The sequence below is a fragment of the Falco naumanni genome, chromosome 3, assembly GCF_017639655.2.
Source record: "Falco naumanni isolate bFalNau1 chromosome 3, bFalNau1.pat, whole genome shotgun sequence".
NCBI classification, from domain to species: domain Eukaryota; kingdom Metazoa; phylum Chordata; class Aves; order Falconiformes; family Falconidae; genus Falco; species Falco naumanni.
Window position 1 is genome coordinate 23092451 of NC_054056.1, and position 18955 is coordinate 23111405.

Genomic DNA, 18955 nt, shown 5'->3' on the forward strand with positions numbered 1-18955 from the left:
CTGTTCTGAGCTGAGATTTACAAGCTGTGCCCTAGGCCTCCCTCAGATTTCTGCCCATGCTTCTTCAGGCCTGTGGTAGGTCTTGCGCTTGTCATACAGTGACCAGCTCCATCTCCACCCCACGCTGGGTTCTCTGACTTCCATTTACATTAAGCTTACTGCTGTAGACTTTGTTTGCCATTTCCTAATGTATCTGCTTTACCACTTACCTCCATCAGCAGTTGTACTAGGGGTGTAGGAGGAGCTGCCTGGTGAATGAAGATTTCCCTTCCTCAGTTCTCCCTTGCTTTTATTTTAGCAACCAGGTAGCCCTGTAGGTCACTCTACAAGTCAGACTGCTTCACTGAGACTTGCGTAAGCGATACCTGCACCAGTCCAGCATAAATTTTTTTTTTTTGTAAAAACAAAACATACTTAATTGGCAATCTGTGGGTCAGATAGAAATGGCTATTGAATGTTAGCTATGCATTCACAGTGTTTTATAGCTACTCAGACAGTACGTTAGGGATTATGTTCCGTCTGGGTAATGCACTGTTAAATGCTGGAAGCCTCAGACTCTAGTCTATACTGAGGATTAGGCTTCAAAACAACTAATAATGAATGTGAAATTAGACTCCTTTCTAAACTAATTATGTCATTTGTCTTAATCTGGCAAGTAGCTAATATTGGATGTGTTGGTCATTACCTGTAGGTGGTTCACTGAAGTATACTTGCATGCATAAACCCTTAAAATTATTGATTCTTCAAGCCATTGATTATAGGGGCTTTAATAAAAATTAGTTCTGCAGAATATTGTTTTGGCTATTTAAAATGTGAGTTACTCTTGGCTGTCTTCTGATTCTGTGAGAAGTTACTGGTGTGTAGCAGTCGGGCACAATGGCTTCTAGTTTAAAATGTGCAATCTCATTTTAAGCTATGGGTATAGGTAAATTTGAGACAAAATTCCAGATTTTCTCACTGATGTGGTGGATGTGTAGAGCTGCATCACTTTGTTTTGCTGTGATAGCCATAACCTCTACCTGCCTCCTTGGCAAAATAATAACGAATAGCTGTCTTTAAACTGCTGTAGGTATTTGCTGAAAAAATCTGAAAAAAAAGCCCTGTGTCTTTTCTTTACTGAAAGGTTGTGGTTACCAGAACAAGTCTTTTGTTTAATTTCTAATGGTTATTAACACTGCAAGTATTGTTCTCTATAACCTAGAAATGGCCTACATAACTTATATCTATGGTAGTGAGCACGCTAGCAATGACTCTGGATACATTAGTACCAGGATCTAGCACTCCTGGCTAATTTTTTCTCATAACTTTCCATTTTTCTATGTTTGTGCTTGTGAGTTAGAATTCTTTTAATGAATATACAAGTACATACTCAAGCTTATATTTTCACTGGGGACTTCCAATTATGCAAGATCCGTCCTGGTGAGTCACATTCCATTATTTGTAGTTCTGTCTGTTATTTGACTGTTTCTAGATGTCTAAAATGCAATGTCCAAGCTTTTTTACAACCATCACACCACCACTGAAAATACTATGCTATGTTAAACACTGGAATAATAGAGCTGGGGAAAAAAAACCACCCAGCTGATCCCTTAGCTCCACTCAAAGTTTTTGGTTTAGAAGCCATTACCCTAATCTAGCAGGATCTTGGCAGCTTCCTTTTATCTAGCTTTCTCTTTGAGATGCTAGGTTGAATTATGAAGTATAGAATCTTACAAAAATGAGAAAATTTTAATGCTTGTTTGTTAGTTCCTGCTATAGTTTACAAGCCCAGAATAATTTTGGGTCTGGTTGTGAGAACTGGCCAACACCTGTGTGAACTTACGTCTGCTTGTGGTTGAATGCCAGCCTCTGCAGACACTTGAAGTAGGTGTACACCTGTCTTCTGTGGTTTTTCCATTTTGCTTACCTTCTGAAGATACGTTAAGCTTCCTGGTACAGCGGCTATGGGATTGACATCAGAGCAGTAGGAAAGCAGGAATACTCATCCACAGAGCCACAGAGACTTACTCAAAATGCTTAGAAGAATAACTGAAAGTTCAAGAAATCTTAGTGGAGATACAGGTAGCAATTTTAAACTTTGAGTTTCAAACAAAAAAATATTTGCATTTTTTTCTTTTAATGTTAAAAATGCCTAAATGGAATAGATTTTCCAAAATGGACTTCAAAATTAATTCGCAGAGGTTGCTTGAAGTTTAAAAAGTTCTGTTTGTCACAGATCATGGAATCACAGAATGGTTTGGGTTGGATGGGACTTTAAAGATCACCTAGTTCCCATCACCCTGCCCTGGGCATGGACACCTTCCAGGCTGCTCCCAGCCCCGTCCAGCCTGGCCTTGGGCACCGCCAGGGATGGGGCACCCACAGCTGCTCTGGGCAGCCTGGGCCAGTGCCTTGCCACCCTCACAGGTCTCTGTTCAAATACATTTCAATAGCAGTTTTGGTACAGTTAGTTGACACAGTTTTGATATAAGTTGGTAAAGATTGTTGCTTTCTTCAAAAAGCAAAATAGGCACTTTCAGTGCCCAGTAATGCCCAGTTTGAGAATTGGCTACTGAGTCTGAGACTTCAGCATTAACAGTTTCTGATAGCTTTGATAGTCGTAATGACAGAGGGTTTAATACCTTCTTCAGGGAAATGGATCTTAGGGAGAAAAAAATTATTTAAAAAAATTATTATTCGGCATACACCTATCAAAAGTAATACGCACCATTTTCATTTTCAAGGAAGAGTAATCACTGAAGATGGGAGAAGGAAGGGAGCATCTTAGATGAGACTTAGAGGGATTTTTCTTATTCATCATAACTTAAGTTCTGTATCTTGACCCCAAGTATGCTTGCACGTTCTTCTTGGGACTGCATGTCCTGCAGGTCAGGAAAATATAAACTGGCGTGTCATCTTTGTACAGAAAAGATGACCAAAGGGGTCACTGTTCAGGTTTGGCCATAAAATGCCTTCATTATGTATTTGTGGAGGAAGAGCCTCACTGATTGGGACCAAATTTCTTGCGCTTGTATGCCTTATTTCTTACTCTGTTAATTCTTGCATTTGGAATCTGTTTTCCCAGAGGTCTGAGTTGTCTTGAAAATCGCTTGGGTTGGATGCTTCCTTAAATTAATGTTTTTGCAAATGTTCAAGGTTGCTGTTTTGTCGTCACCAAAGTAACTTCTAAACATTTGTCCACATGTTTTAATGGAGAGGGGAGTTTTACTGCAGTTGCTCTGCATGTTTTGCAGGTAGTGCATGCCCCAGCAGCTTCCACTTTTTTGCCTGAGACTTTTTTTTTTTTTAAAAAAAAAAGTAATCTTGTTACTTCTGTTAGAAGGATTTGGCAATTTTCCAGAACAAATTTTATAAGTAAACCAAGTCCATGCCCTGACTTTATGTTTAGTATAAAAACATACTAAAATGCTATATTTATATTTGGTTTGTCTTGAGATACCATTTTCTTCCTCTATTGCATAACTATTTTTGAATTTTTCAAAATCAGTCTGACCAATTTTTACCTTTAAAAAAAATCCAAATAAAAACTGCTTTTCTGTAAGAAACACTTGGCTCTGAGAACATGTTTTAGTTTTTGAAGTCTCTTTGCAAGATCAGTGTTTAAATTAGGAGTCATTGAACAATTCTGTCATGATTTTCCACGTTAACCAAGGGGAAAATGTGTAGGACAATAGATTAAATTGGCCTGCAGTACTGCTGTATTGACATTTAAGTCATTACACATGAGCATGTATGGCTGAGTAACCTTTTTAACTGGGCTGTGTGATCCACTGCAGACAGCACTTACCCATTCTTCCCACTTGAAACTGGTAGATTTGGATCCTTACAGTTGGGTGATTGGTTGTTTTTTTTATAATTGAACTGCTTGCTTTTTGATCACTGCAAAATTCGGTATCGTTACCAAGTCTTGTGAGGAAAACTTCTGTAGAAGTGGAATGTGAGAAGAGAAGCAGTAGTTCTTGGACTAGAAAAGTTAGGAAAAGGGTTAGAGCATTCTTATTAATGACAGAGTTTTTTATGCTCAGATTTGAAGCACAATGAACAAATGCACAGAAGTAATTTAAAATGCTCTCTGCTTATGTGGAGATCTGAAGATAAGGTGAAGTAACCCCTGCATTCTGCTTGCAGTTCAGTGGCAAAACTACATCTTGGACTCAGTCACATCAGGGGATGTTCTGACTCATGATGTTGGCTCTATTTGTGCTGCAGGAGGTGACTCAGACCTCCCTGTTAGATTATTAGAATTATGGGGGGGTTTGTTTGTTTGTTTTCCCTTCAGAAGGGAATTCCAGAACTCATTTCACTCTTGTAAGCTAAATGTTGTCTCAGTATCGAGTCTTCTCTCAGCCTATTTGATGTGTTGTGCATTAATTTGGGGAGGGAGAAGGAGGTGAGGTTACTGTGCCACTTGGTTTTATCCTCCGGAATATTTGCAGCAACAGTCATTTTGGGAAGAGTTAGGTTACAATAAATATATAGATTAGATTGCAAAGTAATTCTGCAATAGCAGGGAATCCAAGATGTTCTACATCCCCAAAAGCCAAAAGGAAATGATCCATGTTCTTTCTTCACTTCAGGGTTTGTGTCACAGGGAATTTGGCATTTCTGCTAATAAAGCCTACGGCGCTTGCTCTACATCAACTTTCATGGTTTGTCTCACTAAGGAGGTCAGCTGTTGGAGGACCAGATAAAGAAAATCTTGGCCCAGGCAAAGTTTTAATAGAGAAGGTTGTTTGGGTTTTTCCCCCATCTCTTGGGACACCCCCCCCCCCACCCCCCCCAAGAAAAAATATAAACAGAATCTGTATCACTAACTCATCCACAGTCAGTTTACCATGGTAAAATGTGGAAAATACACTGCAGCTTGAAGTGTGTTTGTGGCCGTATAAAGCGGTCAAAACAAAAATATTATATATATATTATATAGTGTATAAAAATACACTAACCTCTCTGAAATGCAAAGAAGTAACTTAAATCAAATCCCAACATGTTAAGTAGTTTTACAGGACACTATTTCAGGAGCACAACATCGAATTTCATTCAATTTCTACTCAGCCAGAAGTCTTGACTAAAATGATATTTAGTCTTTTCATGAGAGAAGGCTCTGATAGCTTGCTTGTTTAATAGAGCTGTATTTTCTATTTGTAGTTTTTGAGCTTCCTCTGCTGAGATCCAATACTGTACTCTTTTTTAGGCAGGTGATCTGATACTATTTATTTGCTTCATAGGGCTTGAAAGTAGTAATGCTCTTCTTTGAACATTAGAAGTCCAATATGTGGTAAAACTTTTGTGCATCTTAGATTGATGTCTGCTAAGTAGTCATCTCACCAAATTCTGTATATTGAGTCTTTTTGGTGCTGTTTCATTACTGTTGGCAGGAACTTTTGTCAGCATTAGTGCGTGGAGAAGAGTGAAGAAAATTATTGGGTTTTGACTGTGCTTTGAAATCTAATAAGGGACACAGTAAGCAGTATTGTGTATAATGGAGCTAGAAAAGAAGTGTTGTGGTTCTGTAGCTATCAAGATTTCCCAAAATTATTCCTGCTGATGAAGCCTTTTTACAGTTCTGATTTAGGATCCATAGAAACAGTAAGCCTAACTGCAGTTAAACAGTCATGGATTTGTACTGCTTTGAGAAATGTCTTGTAGCCAGAGTTCCTAATTTTCATCTTGTGTGCTTCTACAGGTGTTTGCCTTTGATCACTGCTTCTGGTCCATGGATGAATCAAACACCACAAAATATGCAGGTAAACAATTTTCTGAACATTTGGCAGTATAAATAATTTGAGAACATGTGACAGCTTAGGGGCTTTTTTTTTGTGGAATTTTTTTGCATTTTGTACCATGTGTTTAAGTGACAGCTTCACAGAAGAAAATACTAATTTTTTTCAGGGTTTGAGTCTTATGAGTGCTACTGCCTTAGTTTAAAAAGAATGAAAGCTTTAAGGTGCCCAGTACACTGTTCAGGAGGAATGGTTTTACATCTAAGCTATAGTGTTCTTTTTTCATCCCCTGGAAGAGCCTTTTGCGAGGATTGTTTCAGTCACTTAAAACAAAATTTCAGTTCTGCATCAGAATTATTTCCAACTAACGCTAGTGATAAGCATGTCTGTTTTCAATGCTCTGCATTCCCATGCATGAGAGAGGAATAAAACATGTTCTTCTCAGACAGTGTGGTTATTTCAGGTCTTTTAAGTCATTCATAGTCCAGTCATTCAGACCCCTGATGTTTTTGAGTGATCAGCTTCGTGACTTCTTCCTCCCAAAAGCTGGATAATCCAGGCAAGACTGTAATCTCAGTAATTAGTTTTCTCATAACAGGATTTGTGTATTAGCATATTCATGCTTTATAAGAGGACTTTTTTTAAGTTTTGAAGGAGACTGCTCTGAACAGTGGCATTTCAAGGCTGTGGTCCCATGGAAAGGAGAAATAAAAGTAGCATTCTGTTTAGTTATTCACATTGAAGTTTTGTGGCACATAAGAAATCGTGAAGGTTGATAGGGTTAATTAGATCAAAGTTTGAGATCAGTGGTCTAATAAATTAACTGTCATATACTTCTGTTAAAATATATCGCTGACTGCTGCAGCTTCTGGTATCAAATCCGAAACCATAGGGGTTGCACTGGATCATAGATTCCACTGTGTGTCTGTCTTGCCTGAGTGAAGCTGGGTTTCTTCAGGAAAAAAAGTTCTGTGTCTGTTCATCTTTCAGTAACTGTGTCTGCACTGGACAGTATGCATAGCTCAGGCAGGCAGAGCCGTCAAAGCATGCAGGGCTGCTTTTGTGCCCGCATGCCTCCATCTCCTTATCAAGGAAAGAGGCGATATTATGCACCCAGATGTTGGCCCCGTGTGCCTCCCGTGTGCAGGTGGGAGCTGCGCCTTTGGTGGGGTGCACGGTGGTACTGACCACTTGTAGAGAAGAGACAGACTGGAGAAACACCCCTGACCAGTTAAACTGGTTTCTGTTTAACCTGTCTCCAGGTGAATTCAGTGGGATTGTAGGTCTATATATTTTTAATTTGAATCAAAACTAGATTTCTCTGGCCTGTTTCAGAAATTAACATTGAATCTGTCTTAATCTGAGTGCTGAAGTTTTATTATCTGCATACAGTTGAACGTCTTGTTGGACTGGACGCTAGAAAGCTGTTGTCCACAGCTCTTGCATTTTCTTACTGGCCAGAAAACTATATGGTGTTCTTTTGCTCATTCCAGATAATGTTCCTGCTGGGAAGAAAACCCCAAAACTGTTTTCCTTGGGTTTTTTTCAGAAATATGTTAAGAATATGAGCTTCAGGGCATATAAAAAACCCACAATGCTTTCACTGATTTTACTTTTTTATTTTGTATGGTCTTGAAATTAACTTGTGACTTCCAGCCCTCATGTTCTAGAACATAATGAATTTGGCAGTATATCAAAATAAAAGTAAAAAACAAAACAAAATAAAATTGTTTCAGGCCTAAGTTACTAGGTTGTTGACTTGTTCACTTGCCTGTGCATGAAGTGATACTATTCTATAGTATTCTATAGTACAGTAGCATTTCTTGTTTCAGAGCCAACAAACCAAATGCCAAAACCGGCAAGATTTCAGTTTTTATGTATCTGTAGTATTAAGGTACCCTAAATCTTTTTCACAGCTTGTCCTGAATTACTGTACTAAACAGAAAAATATTGTAACTGGTTTAGCTTGGGATTTTTGATATTTCCTTTGCCCCGTGTCCTAGGCACCTTGCAAATTGTCTGTCTGTGTCCAGAGACTGTTACAGAATTAACAAGTTTCAAGAGTCCAAAGGAGTCATCCATCAGCCTGAGTTTTTGAGCTAAACTGTAATTTCTTGGTTGGATGCTGGACTGCAGAAGGGGGATGCTGATCCAGAAGCTAGACCGATGCATTAAGTGCTCACTGCCCGAAGTAACTCTGTGTATGCGAAAGTTTAACGTCATTGGCAAGAGCAGTGATTAGTTTGCACAGTTAAAAGGGAACATGTATAAAGCTTGAAAGCTAAGTCCAGAGTGCTTGTAAATATGTTAATACATGAGCTTCAAGCTTAAGTAAAATTCTTGAAATAAAAACAGTGAGACAAATATAGTTACCTGAAAAACCTTTTTATCTGCATCACAGAAACACAGTGGAAGATGTGACAGTGAGGCGTTTAACAGTCATGGCTCTCTGCACAAAACCAAAACTTGCTCATATTGCATTATGTTGAATTGTTCTATTGTTGTGTATATTATGCTATGTTAAAGGTCTTGTCGATTGACATGTGGGATATCGGAAAACCCAGGGAATGGTGTGTGCCACAGACAACATAAGTCAACACAGAATTCAGACTTATATGGATAACTCTTCCATGTTATTTTTTTTTTTTTAATGTCAACAAAACTGAAGTTTGTGCTGTCCTTGAAATTACATTTGTTACAGGATACTTGAAGCTATTATATATGATTATGGTCTGGCTTCATTTTTCACTTTGCTGATTGATCTGTATTACTACCAGCACTTACTAATAGTTTTTGCATGAGGGAGATTGTTGTTTGAATAGACTTAATTGCATGGGTAACTGGCAATAATTTTCAGGCTGTAGGGGAGCAGAGTTGACCCTGAAATGGTATGAGCCATCTCTTTCTCTTACAATAAACTATTCTGTGAGATATCTTCAACTTTTTTTGGCTGAACATGAGGCTTATTTTGTACGTACTGATTTTCTTTCTGAACTCATGTTCAGGAAGCGTGAGGGATCTTGTTCCAGTTTGAATCTTGCTTTCTTTTTCCAGCATTTGAAAACATGGAGATTGTTGCTGTTGGAAGCAGAGCTGCTTTTTTACCTTTTTTTTTTTTTTCCACTGAAGTGGAAATTGGGTTCTAAAATTCTAAAGTGATCTAGCAATATCATTAACAGAAACAGTGAAGGTAACCTTAATGTGACAAAAAACATCTAGAGGGCATCTTTGAAGCGGTCCTTGCAGGGACTGTGTCTCTCAAAACCAGCAGGGAGTCCGGAGCACGGAAGGGGAGTGAGCTCTTTACAATACCTTGGTGGAAGAGGCACTTTGGTTACAGATGCTGCAAGAGATGGAGGCTCTTTAACAACTTGGTATCCCATCTTAGGGACTGCAAGATGCAGACCACCCTCTGAATTGCTGTAAAGACTGAAAATGAAGTGTTTATAATCATTGTTATTAAGGGGGGGTAGTATTTTTTTGTTCTGGCTTGTTTGTTGGTTTTTTTTTAATCTAACCAGTTAGCAGGTAGTTCTCTGAATACTGATGCAGCATGTTTCCATACCATTTGTGGCTGTGTGGTTCCAAGCAAGGAGTGGTTACAAACCACTGAATTTGTGCTGATCATCACATGATAGTTCTTGCACCTTTTTTCTGATGGTTTAATTCTGAAGACATAGTTGGGAATTTGGCAAGAATAGGAAACTTGTCAGAAAGGAAGAAAAAAAAGCTTAAAAAGTAATAGTTCAATGGAATAGATTTTTGAGGAGGGAGGGGATTTGGTTGTAGGACAGAATGAGTTTGCTTTGATCTGGAAAAGGGATGAGCTTTGCCTTACAGGCTATAGGACAGGCGTTTTGAGAGTAAGCAAAATAGCTTCTTATTGCTGTCTGTTTCTTGACTTGAATGGGTCAAGAGTCAGTTCGTGGATAAGGACACACCTGCTTGCCTTGGAAAACTCAAAGAGACAAAAAACAGCTCGACATTTTGGTTAAGAGGAGTACATTGAGAAATTCTTACAGATAAGAACAAAGAACTATTTTTACAAGCCTGGACAACAGTAAGAGCCTGTTGAAGTCTGCAGTGAAGTGGGTTTTTAAAAGGAAGGGAAGAAACCCTTCAGTTTGGGAAGCATTCGAGAGATGGTATAAATACTGAGCACTTAGGCAGGTCCATTCCAAGGACCCCATGCTATATCGACTCGTCCGTGGATTTTTCTTAAACTCCCTAAGCTGCATCACGTTTGGCCTAAAATCTCACCTCTGTGTTTCTGCAGGCTGTGTTGTCCTGAAAGCCTAAACACTTGTCTCTGGGCTAAGCTTTGATTTTATAGGTGATACGTATGCTGACTACTGCTCTTTCAGGGGCTGATTTAACAGGAAATGAACCAGGCAATTGGCTTGAAGAACTGTATGCTTCTGCCCTCGTGAGACATCGTAAGAGGTGGATTTTGAGCAGACATGAGTGTTTGTCTGTAGTTCTGACTAACATTTAAGCTGTTACAGTGGAGAAACCTATCCCTTTGTTTCCTTGACTTTTTTTTTTTCCCTTATGAAGAGACTCTACATAGTATATAGGACTTAATTTTATGTCATGCAGCTGACACCTGACCTGTGCATTTGGGGGGAACCTTAGCTATTCTGTATGATTTTAGTGCTGTATGGGTCAGGCACTTAAAACATAGATGTTGCAGTACCTAATTTGAAGCACTGGAGACCTTTTAGTTGGTTAACGCTTTGAACATTAAAGACTCCAGTGCTTTATCAGTACTGGAGCGTTGGGCTGCAGTAGTTAGACAATCCTAGCTGTTGTGTGTTTAGGTTCTTGTTAAGGTGAACTGTAGGCATCTTCCCATTTTAGGGAGATTCTTTTAAAACTCTTATCTCCAGAGCTTTTAATAATTCTAATCTCCACAGATCAAGTTTTTATTTTAGCTATTGGATCATGGAAGCAACTGCAGTTTATTTCTGTCAAGATTTGCCTATTAAAGTGTTCTAGGTTAGAGATTAAGCCATCAAGAGAGTTGATTTTTCAGTGTTGAACATAAGCTGTTACTTGGCTCTAGCAATTTCTGCTGTGTAAGGGAGGGGGTGTCAGGACAGAGATGTGTTATAACCTTGCAGTCACAGCCTGGCTGAATTAATCTGTGCTGCCGTGAGACAATTAGCCCGATTTCAGATCGACAAGTTGTTGTGAACCAGAAATGCTAGACATTTATAAACCAGACACTGAAACTAATTTTTATTACAGTACCTCTTGAATGAGCCTGGCCCTAGTGAGCAGGTCTTAGGAAAGGTACTAAGTGCTAACTGCCTTTTCAAAAGGGAGTTCTGTTGGAAAGGGTATGACCTTTTTTCCTCCCCTCCCTTTTCTTCTTTCTCTTCTGCGTCTGCTGTCACGAGTCTAGCCAACTTGAGAATGTCTGAACGTTATTTGTAAATAGCTTCATTCTGCAGATTCTGAGAACATGTCCTAGGATTCCTCTGCAACATGCAGGTTTCCCTAAGATTGCTGTCACCTCACATCTCCCGAGTGGGGCATCAGAAACTGTAAGGGGATGATTTGGGAGGAAGAAAAGGGGAACGAGCATAGAGATGTAGGAGAGAATACTTAAATATCTCATTCTGAAAATTATCTATGTTGTATTTTTGCATGTCAGGGTATGTATTTATTTTTATTTTCAGGGATTTTTTTATTATCTTTCATATTTTACAAATCTAAACGTTTTAATAATTCATGCTGGCTTAGAGATTCAAACTAAGATTTTGAAATGCTGCTCTGTGGATAGATAATGTGAAGGTTTTATTTTAGAGTTTTTAGTAATTTAATAGCCACTATTAAATTGTGCATTGCCATATCTTTCTATCTTTACTTCGTTTTATATTTTTACCATTGAAATGTAGGTAAAGTTAAAAAAACTTTTAACTTCAAAGTGTTGTACTAAACACCCTTGATGCATGTGCACATGCACAAGCATGGCATTAGAAAGTTCCAGGAATATATGTAGGTTAAAAATGTAAACCTAAGAGGAGGAAGGGTTTCCTTTAGCTTTCAGGTAAGCCACAGGTACAATTTTGAATGCAGAAATCATCAATATCTTTAGTATGGTTATTGCTATAAAATAAATGTTTATTATCTTGGTTTATATGTTTATGAAAGAATGTCAAGAGCCTGTCAGAGTGCTGAACACATGAAAATACTCAGTCCTAAGAGTAGATGGTAAGATTCTTGGGTCAGTCTGCTGTTAGAAGTGGCTTTCTGAGAAACTGGATGTTGGCATCAGGCTTGCAGTTGTAATTGTCAGAATGTTCAGGTAATGTCTTGAAGGTATGAAGACAGTTAGAACTGCCCGGTGAAAGCAGAAAAGGTTTCCATCTTGTTTTGATGTTGCTTTCCAGTACATCTTCAGAGCTGAGCGGGCATCCACCAGTGTTTCTTGGGTTTTGATTAGCAGAGCATCCCTAACAGTGTGTTAGTAGCGTTTCGCACCTAGCAGTGTTAAAGGCAATAAATGTTGGTGTAGGGGAAATATTTCTGTTAACTGAGTAATTTTTTTCCCATCTATTTTTCCCTTTTTCTGTAAATTAAGTCAATTTCAAACCCCCAGCTTACCTCTTTAAAAACTAGGTATCTGTGGAAGAAAAGACCTGTAAATAAGCAAAAGTATTATTTGCAGGCATTGCAGGTTTATTTAGCAAAGCAAAAATGCAGTAGCGTAGACAAAGGACATGGATTATTTCTTGTGACCATAAGTGCACATAGACATAATTCTGGGTAATACAGATTTTGTAATCGGTTTGCAAACCCACTAATAAAATTCATGGGGGAAGCATTGAGGTTTTGTAATGAAAAATATTAAAATCTCACAGATGATACGCTGTTACCCTCAACAAGGCACTGCATTAGCAAATGAATTAAAATACCCATAATTGAAGTTTAATGTCTTGTGTACTTTTCTGTGAGTGCACTTAAAAACAAAACAAATTTTCTCCCATGATACTTCGACTGGTTACTGTGAACATCGCTCTTTAATGACCTGTTTGTCTGTGGTGGTATTGATGAGCTCTTAAAAACTGTAATAAAAATACCATTTTAGAATTATGTATCACTGTCTGATCGACTTTCTGTTTGTTGACTGTTCGAAAATTAAATTTCTTCTGGAAAAGAAAATATTCAGCTTTGCCTGGGAGATTCAGGCTGGCTTCTGTCTCTGGTATTTATCAGTGGGGAATTTTGTAGGTCATCTTATGGTTATCATGACTGTGCTGTTTTATAACATCTTGGTATCTGCTCTTTTCCTTGGGAAACATGGAAGAGGTTACTGGTTTATTGCTGGTTAGAAGTGGGTAATCCAAGTTTGTCCCTATTCTGATAAATGGCTTTATTCTCCACTCATAATCATTGCAGAGTATATGTGCTTTTTTCTCTTAATAATTATACTCGGCTTCAATCTTTGCTTGATTTTTGCATTCTTGCCTCAGCAAGGTGGTAAGTGGCTCCCTGCCTCTTTGGTAGGTTCAAAATGGGTCCTCAGGAGCTGGTTTGAAAGCAAATTTTTGTCTGTTCCACATTGTTATTAAAAACTTCCACTGATAAATTTTCTTCGTTTGTTCTTCAGTAGTTTAACGTTTCTCTGTAGCTATTTCCACAGTGCTCTCTCACCATAGATATTATGAAGTAACCAGATGATCCTAAGTTGAATGAGAAGTGAATGAATGTGCATGGGGAAGGAGATGGAGTTACTCCAGAGTACAGCAGATTCTCCTCTGGTTTTAATTCCTGTATTCAGAGTTTTAGAAATTCAGCTGGAAAGATACACAAAGAACATTTGATAGGGCACCGCTGCACTAGCTTTTCCTTTAGAGCAGAAGAGAAAATAGGTTAAAGGAAAATAAAAGTGATTTAGTACTTTTTAGTGCTATTTATATGCCTGTAAATCATTCTACAGTCATTCCTCAGGCTGTTCTGCAGGAATTTTCTGGGCTACCAATTACTCAGGGATCATGGAATATAAATAATCTCATGTGATGTATAAATGTATAGCTAGATTTTATTATTTTTTTTTAATGCTGGTATGTTCCATTTTGAGAACTGTGGAAGTCACTAGTGCATCCACTGTACAAAATAATTTCTTATAACTGACAACTGCTGAAACTTAACTCACCAAAACGAGAGATGCAGCTGATCGTAGCTGTTCAGAAAGTCACCAGACAGCGAATCTAAGTTTAAACCAAACATCAGAAGGTGTGTAAATACTGTCCTTAGCTCAGCTCTGCTTGGTTTGGATGTACACACAGCTGCTGTGATTCTGTGTGATCCGAACTCCAAGCAGACATCCCATTGACCCTTTTTGTGTACAAATTCTGAGCTTTTCTATTAAACAGCCATGATGCCTATTTTCTTCTTCATCTGAGAGGTTGAAGTACATCTAAAATCTACGTGGCACTGGGAGACAATTTTCAGACTATGAAATTTTGCAGCTGGTTTTTAGAATGATGGACTTGGCAGAATTATCCTCACACAGCTCTGTTGAAGTCTCACAACCTCCTAATACGCATTTCCTCCCTGAACGTCTTTGGAATACTTTTATCTTGGTTCCAGCATCACCTTGACACCGGGTGAATTGTAATAGCTTATGGTGAAACTTGAGGCCAGTTTGCAAGAGAGCAACTATTACTATTTCTAGCATAATATTTGTTGCACCTCTAATATCCTAGTTTGCTAATGGATTTCATTGCAATTCTGTTACAGAACGCTTCTGGGTATAGTTTGTGGTTAAGGGATGTATATTAATTATCAAATTTAGACACCTGTTTCCTCTAACCATTCAGCTTACATATAACCTTTTGAAGAACTGCTCCTTTCACAGGAAAATATCTATTTATTAATATTAAAGCAATGTATTTAAACACAGAAGCAGTAGCTGTTACACTCGTTTCAGGCAACAGCTTTGTCATTCAGTTGTATGTTGAAATAATTTGTTCATCAGTGCACTCAATAGTAAAAAATAACTTGCAAACCTTTTTTTTTCTTGTTTTTAGTAAATTTCAGTCTGTTATTAAATTTAAAATAAACTTAATTTTTTTTCTAGGTCAAGAAGTGGTGTTCAAGTGCCTTGGAGAAGGAATTCTTGAAAAGGCCTTTCAGGGATATAATGCTTGTATTTTTGCCTATGGACAGACAGGTGAGTCTCCTGTGCTAAAGGGGAAGAACACTTTTTGTGTACATGGGAAGTGAGAAGAACAAAAATATTAAGCTAGATAATAGTTAAAAAATGTATTTTGAAATATCATGTTAAATGTCAAACATTTAGCACAGCCAGTGATGTAAAGTTCTTAAAGCAGCTTCGTAAATATGTTCCTCGTTACTACCTGCCGGGGCCACTTTCAAAGCCTGAAAGGAGAAGTTCATACTGAAGGCTCCTTCAGTCAGCCCTGCTCAAAGAAACCTTTAAGATAATTTCTCTTTTTGTTTACCTGTACCGTGTAGTCCAAAGAACGTACTGTCTGTCTGGAATAGCATGTCATGTTGTTCTGATACACGCTTCTGGAAGAACAAAGAGAGGATTAAAACATGCTTCATGAACAGATAAGTAGAGAGACTACGTTCTAAAGCATTTTCTTCTCCTTTTTTCCTTTAGGTTCAGGAAAATCCTTTTCAATGATGGGCAATGCAGAGCAGCTGGGTCTGATCCCACGGCTCTGTTGTGCTTTATTTCAGAGAATCTCTGTGGAAGAAAATGAATCTCATACTTTTAAAGTCGAAGTGTCCTATATGGAAATCTACAATGAGAAAGTCAGAGATCTGCTTGACCCAAAAGGGTGAGTAGCTTCACTCTCCCCCACAGCTTCCTTATTTTTGTCTGAAACTGTAACAGTGGAAATCACTTCTGGAAATCCTTGAGGCTTGTTCAGAATGTATATTTGTATGATTTTTTTAGAAAGGATTAGATACCAAACACCAGAAAGAAGATCTGGTAAATCTTGTATATGAAGTATAACTGGTGTGGATCAATTCAGAATTAGGATACCATCTTAATGATGCAAACATACTGTATGAAGTAGTGTACTACCAGAAAGCAAGACTGTGCAGGGAAGTTCTGGGGTGGTTTTGCCATATGATCCGGACTGTATTCAGGTAACAATTTTCATCAACTAGGAGGAGTTTGAAGCTTATTTTCAACTTGGTTCTCATGGTTTAGATGTTGAGCTTTTTGAATGTGGAAGGGTAACACCTCAGAATATACTCATGGCACTCTTCAGTTTTGTCTACATAAAAGTACTGGTTAGGTTCTCTGGCTTGGAGGTGTCTAGACAAGAAATAGTTAGATAGGGGGGTTTTAGGCTGAGCATTGATACATGAGGTGTATATTTTTGATTCTTGAATATAATTGCCCTAGGTGAAGAAGTATGCAGGTTAGTTTAAAAAGGTAGATTTGAGAGTTACTTGATGTGTATCAATAAAGTGTGGAAAAACGTGAGAAGAATTGAAGCTTTAGCAAATTGCTGGGGAGAGGAAGGAAGAATTTTTGGTTTCCTTTTTTGTCAACATTTTCAGCCTTTTGTTCCAGCCACAAATACTGGGGTGGAAGGATGCATTAGGAACAGTTCATGTATGTAGATTAAAACCGGTTAGATTAATTTGAGTCTATTTTTAATTTGACATAAAAAAAAATCTGGAAGACTTTTTGCCTCCTGTTACAATTAAAAGACATAAACTGACTTCTGCTATATAGAAGATTCTTATCATTTCATAGTATAATTTTTGGGTTTTGATAAAGTTCACACTAGTGGATTGTGCATAAAGTCTACTTTGTTCCATAGGAGTCGGCAGTCCCTTAAGGTTCGAGAGCACAAAGTGTTGGGACCATATGTAGATGGCCTGTCTCAGCTGGCTGTTACAAACTTTGAGGTAAATCTAAACCAATGACAACTTCATAAATGACATCTGTGTACATAAGCAATAGGCATCTTATAAGAGATAAACTAGTGTCTATCCAGACATTTTGGTTCTTCAGTGTTTATGATCTCTGGCAATTGCAAAGGTCTTTTCTACTGCTTCAGGAGGATTTATTTCGCGTAAAAGCATTGGCTTTGCCTTGATGTTGATTAAAAATATAATAGTGGTACCTATTCTGCAGTTTTCAGTGCATATAGTATACACCAAGAACACAATGTTTCCTTGACACAGGAGATATGAGGCTTCCAAAATAAGAATAAAGTCTTCCAGCATGAATTACTTTGATTTTTGTTGTTGAATAAAACCTTCTATTTCATACAGGTGTGTTGTGGTTTAACCCCAGCTGGTACCATGCAGCTGCTTTGTCACCCCCGCTGCCCCCCCGAGGGAGGGGGAGGAGAATCAGGAAGGAATGTAAAACTCAAGGGTTGAGATAAGAAAAAATTAATAAACAAAATAAATTAAAACCAACAATACTAATAATTACAACAATTACAATGAAAAGGAAGGAGAAGGGGAGAGGAATGAAATCCAAAGGGAAGGGAGAAAAGAAAACAAGTGATGCACAGTACAACTGCTCACCTGCTGACTGGTGCCCAGCTGGTCCCTGAGCAACGATCGGCACAGCCTGGCCAACCCCCCCAGTTTATATACCCAGCATGATGTCCCGTGGTATGGAATACCTCCTTGGCTGCTTCAGGTCAGCTGTCCTGGCTGTGTCCCCTCCCAACTCCTTGTGCCCTTCCAGCCCTCTCGCTGGCAGGGCCTGAGAAACTGGAAAGTCCTTGGTTTAGTATAAACATTACCTGGTAACAACTGAAAACATCAGTGTGCTATCAACATTATTCTCACACCAAAGCCAAAACACAGCACTGCACCAGCTACTAAGAAGGATATTAACTCTATTCCAGCTGAAACCAGGACAAGGTGTATTGCATGAGGATGTGCAATGTGGCTTATGTAATTTATAATTGAAGTCGTGACGGCATCTGGCCCACTTGAGTTACCAAAATACTTTCAAATAAATCAGTACTGTAGAAGCCACTGAATTACTGAATTACTGTAGCTACAATGGAAGTAATTGAAGCAGTGCAGTTGTATGAATGGCGTAGGCCTCTCTTTTTATGAGGAAGCTGATTTGGAAATGTTGGTTTTAAAAAAAATAATTCATTGTGTAGTATTATGTGGGAATGTTTTACTTTATGAGTGTTTTTCTGAAGCATCTGTGTATATTATAAAGTTATAAAAACTGCTTTTGCAGCTTTTATGGTGAATTTGAAAGCACACCTTCTTTGTTCAAATTCTAGGAAATTTTGTTCATACCTAGTTTTTGGCTGATGAATTTTATGAAATTGTCTTGGAAGACTCAGCAAGTGCACATGTCAGACTCGGCATAGTCTTGCTTTTTACATATGCAGGAAGGTACAGGCTCTAAGTGAGGTAACCTTTTGAGCCAATTAAATGAAGATGGTAACAGTGCAGTTCAGTAAAGAGATGCATTGTGTTCATTTGTGTAAGTAGATCTGTGCTGACCTGATTACTGTCATTAAACAGTATGATTTGTAATGTGTGTGTGTTGCCAACACATTTCAGTAACAGATAAGGAGAAGGTGCATTGACTGTAGTTGTTGGGCTTTTAAGCACAGTACTTATTTAAGGTGTGATTTAACATTGTGCTGTGGAATTGCACACCCTCTGCATCAGTGCATCTCAAAATGTGCGAAGAATTTTCTCATTACTACCTTCCCTTCTTCCTCTCTCCCACACATACACACACCCTTCCATCTAGATGGGGATTTTGTTCAGCAAGCACAATACTTGCTTTTATCCTCGCATCACTTTTCACTCTTTTTTTTGCTCTAGGATATTGAGTCACTGATGTCTGAGGGAAACAAATCACGAACAGTTGCTGCAACCAACATGAATGAAGAAAGCAGCCGCTCTCATGCTGTGTTCAATATTATAGTGACTCAGACACTTTATGACCTGCATTCTGGTGTATGTATTTCTGTTGATTCATTTATTAAATTGTGGTAAATTTGTCTCCTTCCTTCCTCTTACATATACATTAATCTGTTTAGCTGTGCTTCACCTTTAATGCCGTGGGGTCCAAAGTAATATTGGCAAGACCGTAAGATTGAGAGAACCCTGGGAGAGTGAGGAAGCCCACCAGATAAAGCAGATAAAGATAAATCTAACTTCTTAAGATTATATTGTCACCATGAAACCTACCTTAGGTTTTACATCCTAACTGGTGCTGAAGTTGGTATGTT

At 38.3% G+C, this 18955-nt stretch overlaps 1 protein-coding gene across 7 annotated transcripts in view; it reads left to right on the forward strand.

The window, feature by feature from the left end:
- KIF13A (kinesin family member 13A) overlaps positions 1-18955 on the forward strand; it is a 120518-nt gene that overhangs the window by 48905 nt on the left and 52658 nt on the right. For 6 of the 7 annotated variants that reach the window (XM_040585986.1, XM_040585980.1, XM_040585981.1 and 3 more), the window contains exons 4-8: positions 5687-5747; positions 14815-14907; positions 15364-15544; positions 16547-16634; positions 18546-18680. In XM_040585986.1, the coding sequence (XP_040441920.1) occupies positions 5687-5747; positions 14815-14907; positions 15364-15544; positions 16547-16634; positions 18546-18680 (558 nt within the window). The remainder of the gene's footprint in view (positions 1-5686; positions 5748-14814; positions 14908-15363; positions 15545-16546; positions 16635-18545; positions 18681-18955) is intronic. The other variant, XM_040585984.1, reaches the window with a different exon arrangement.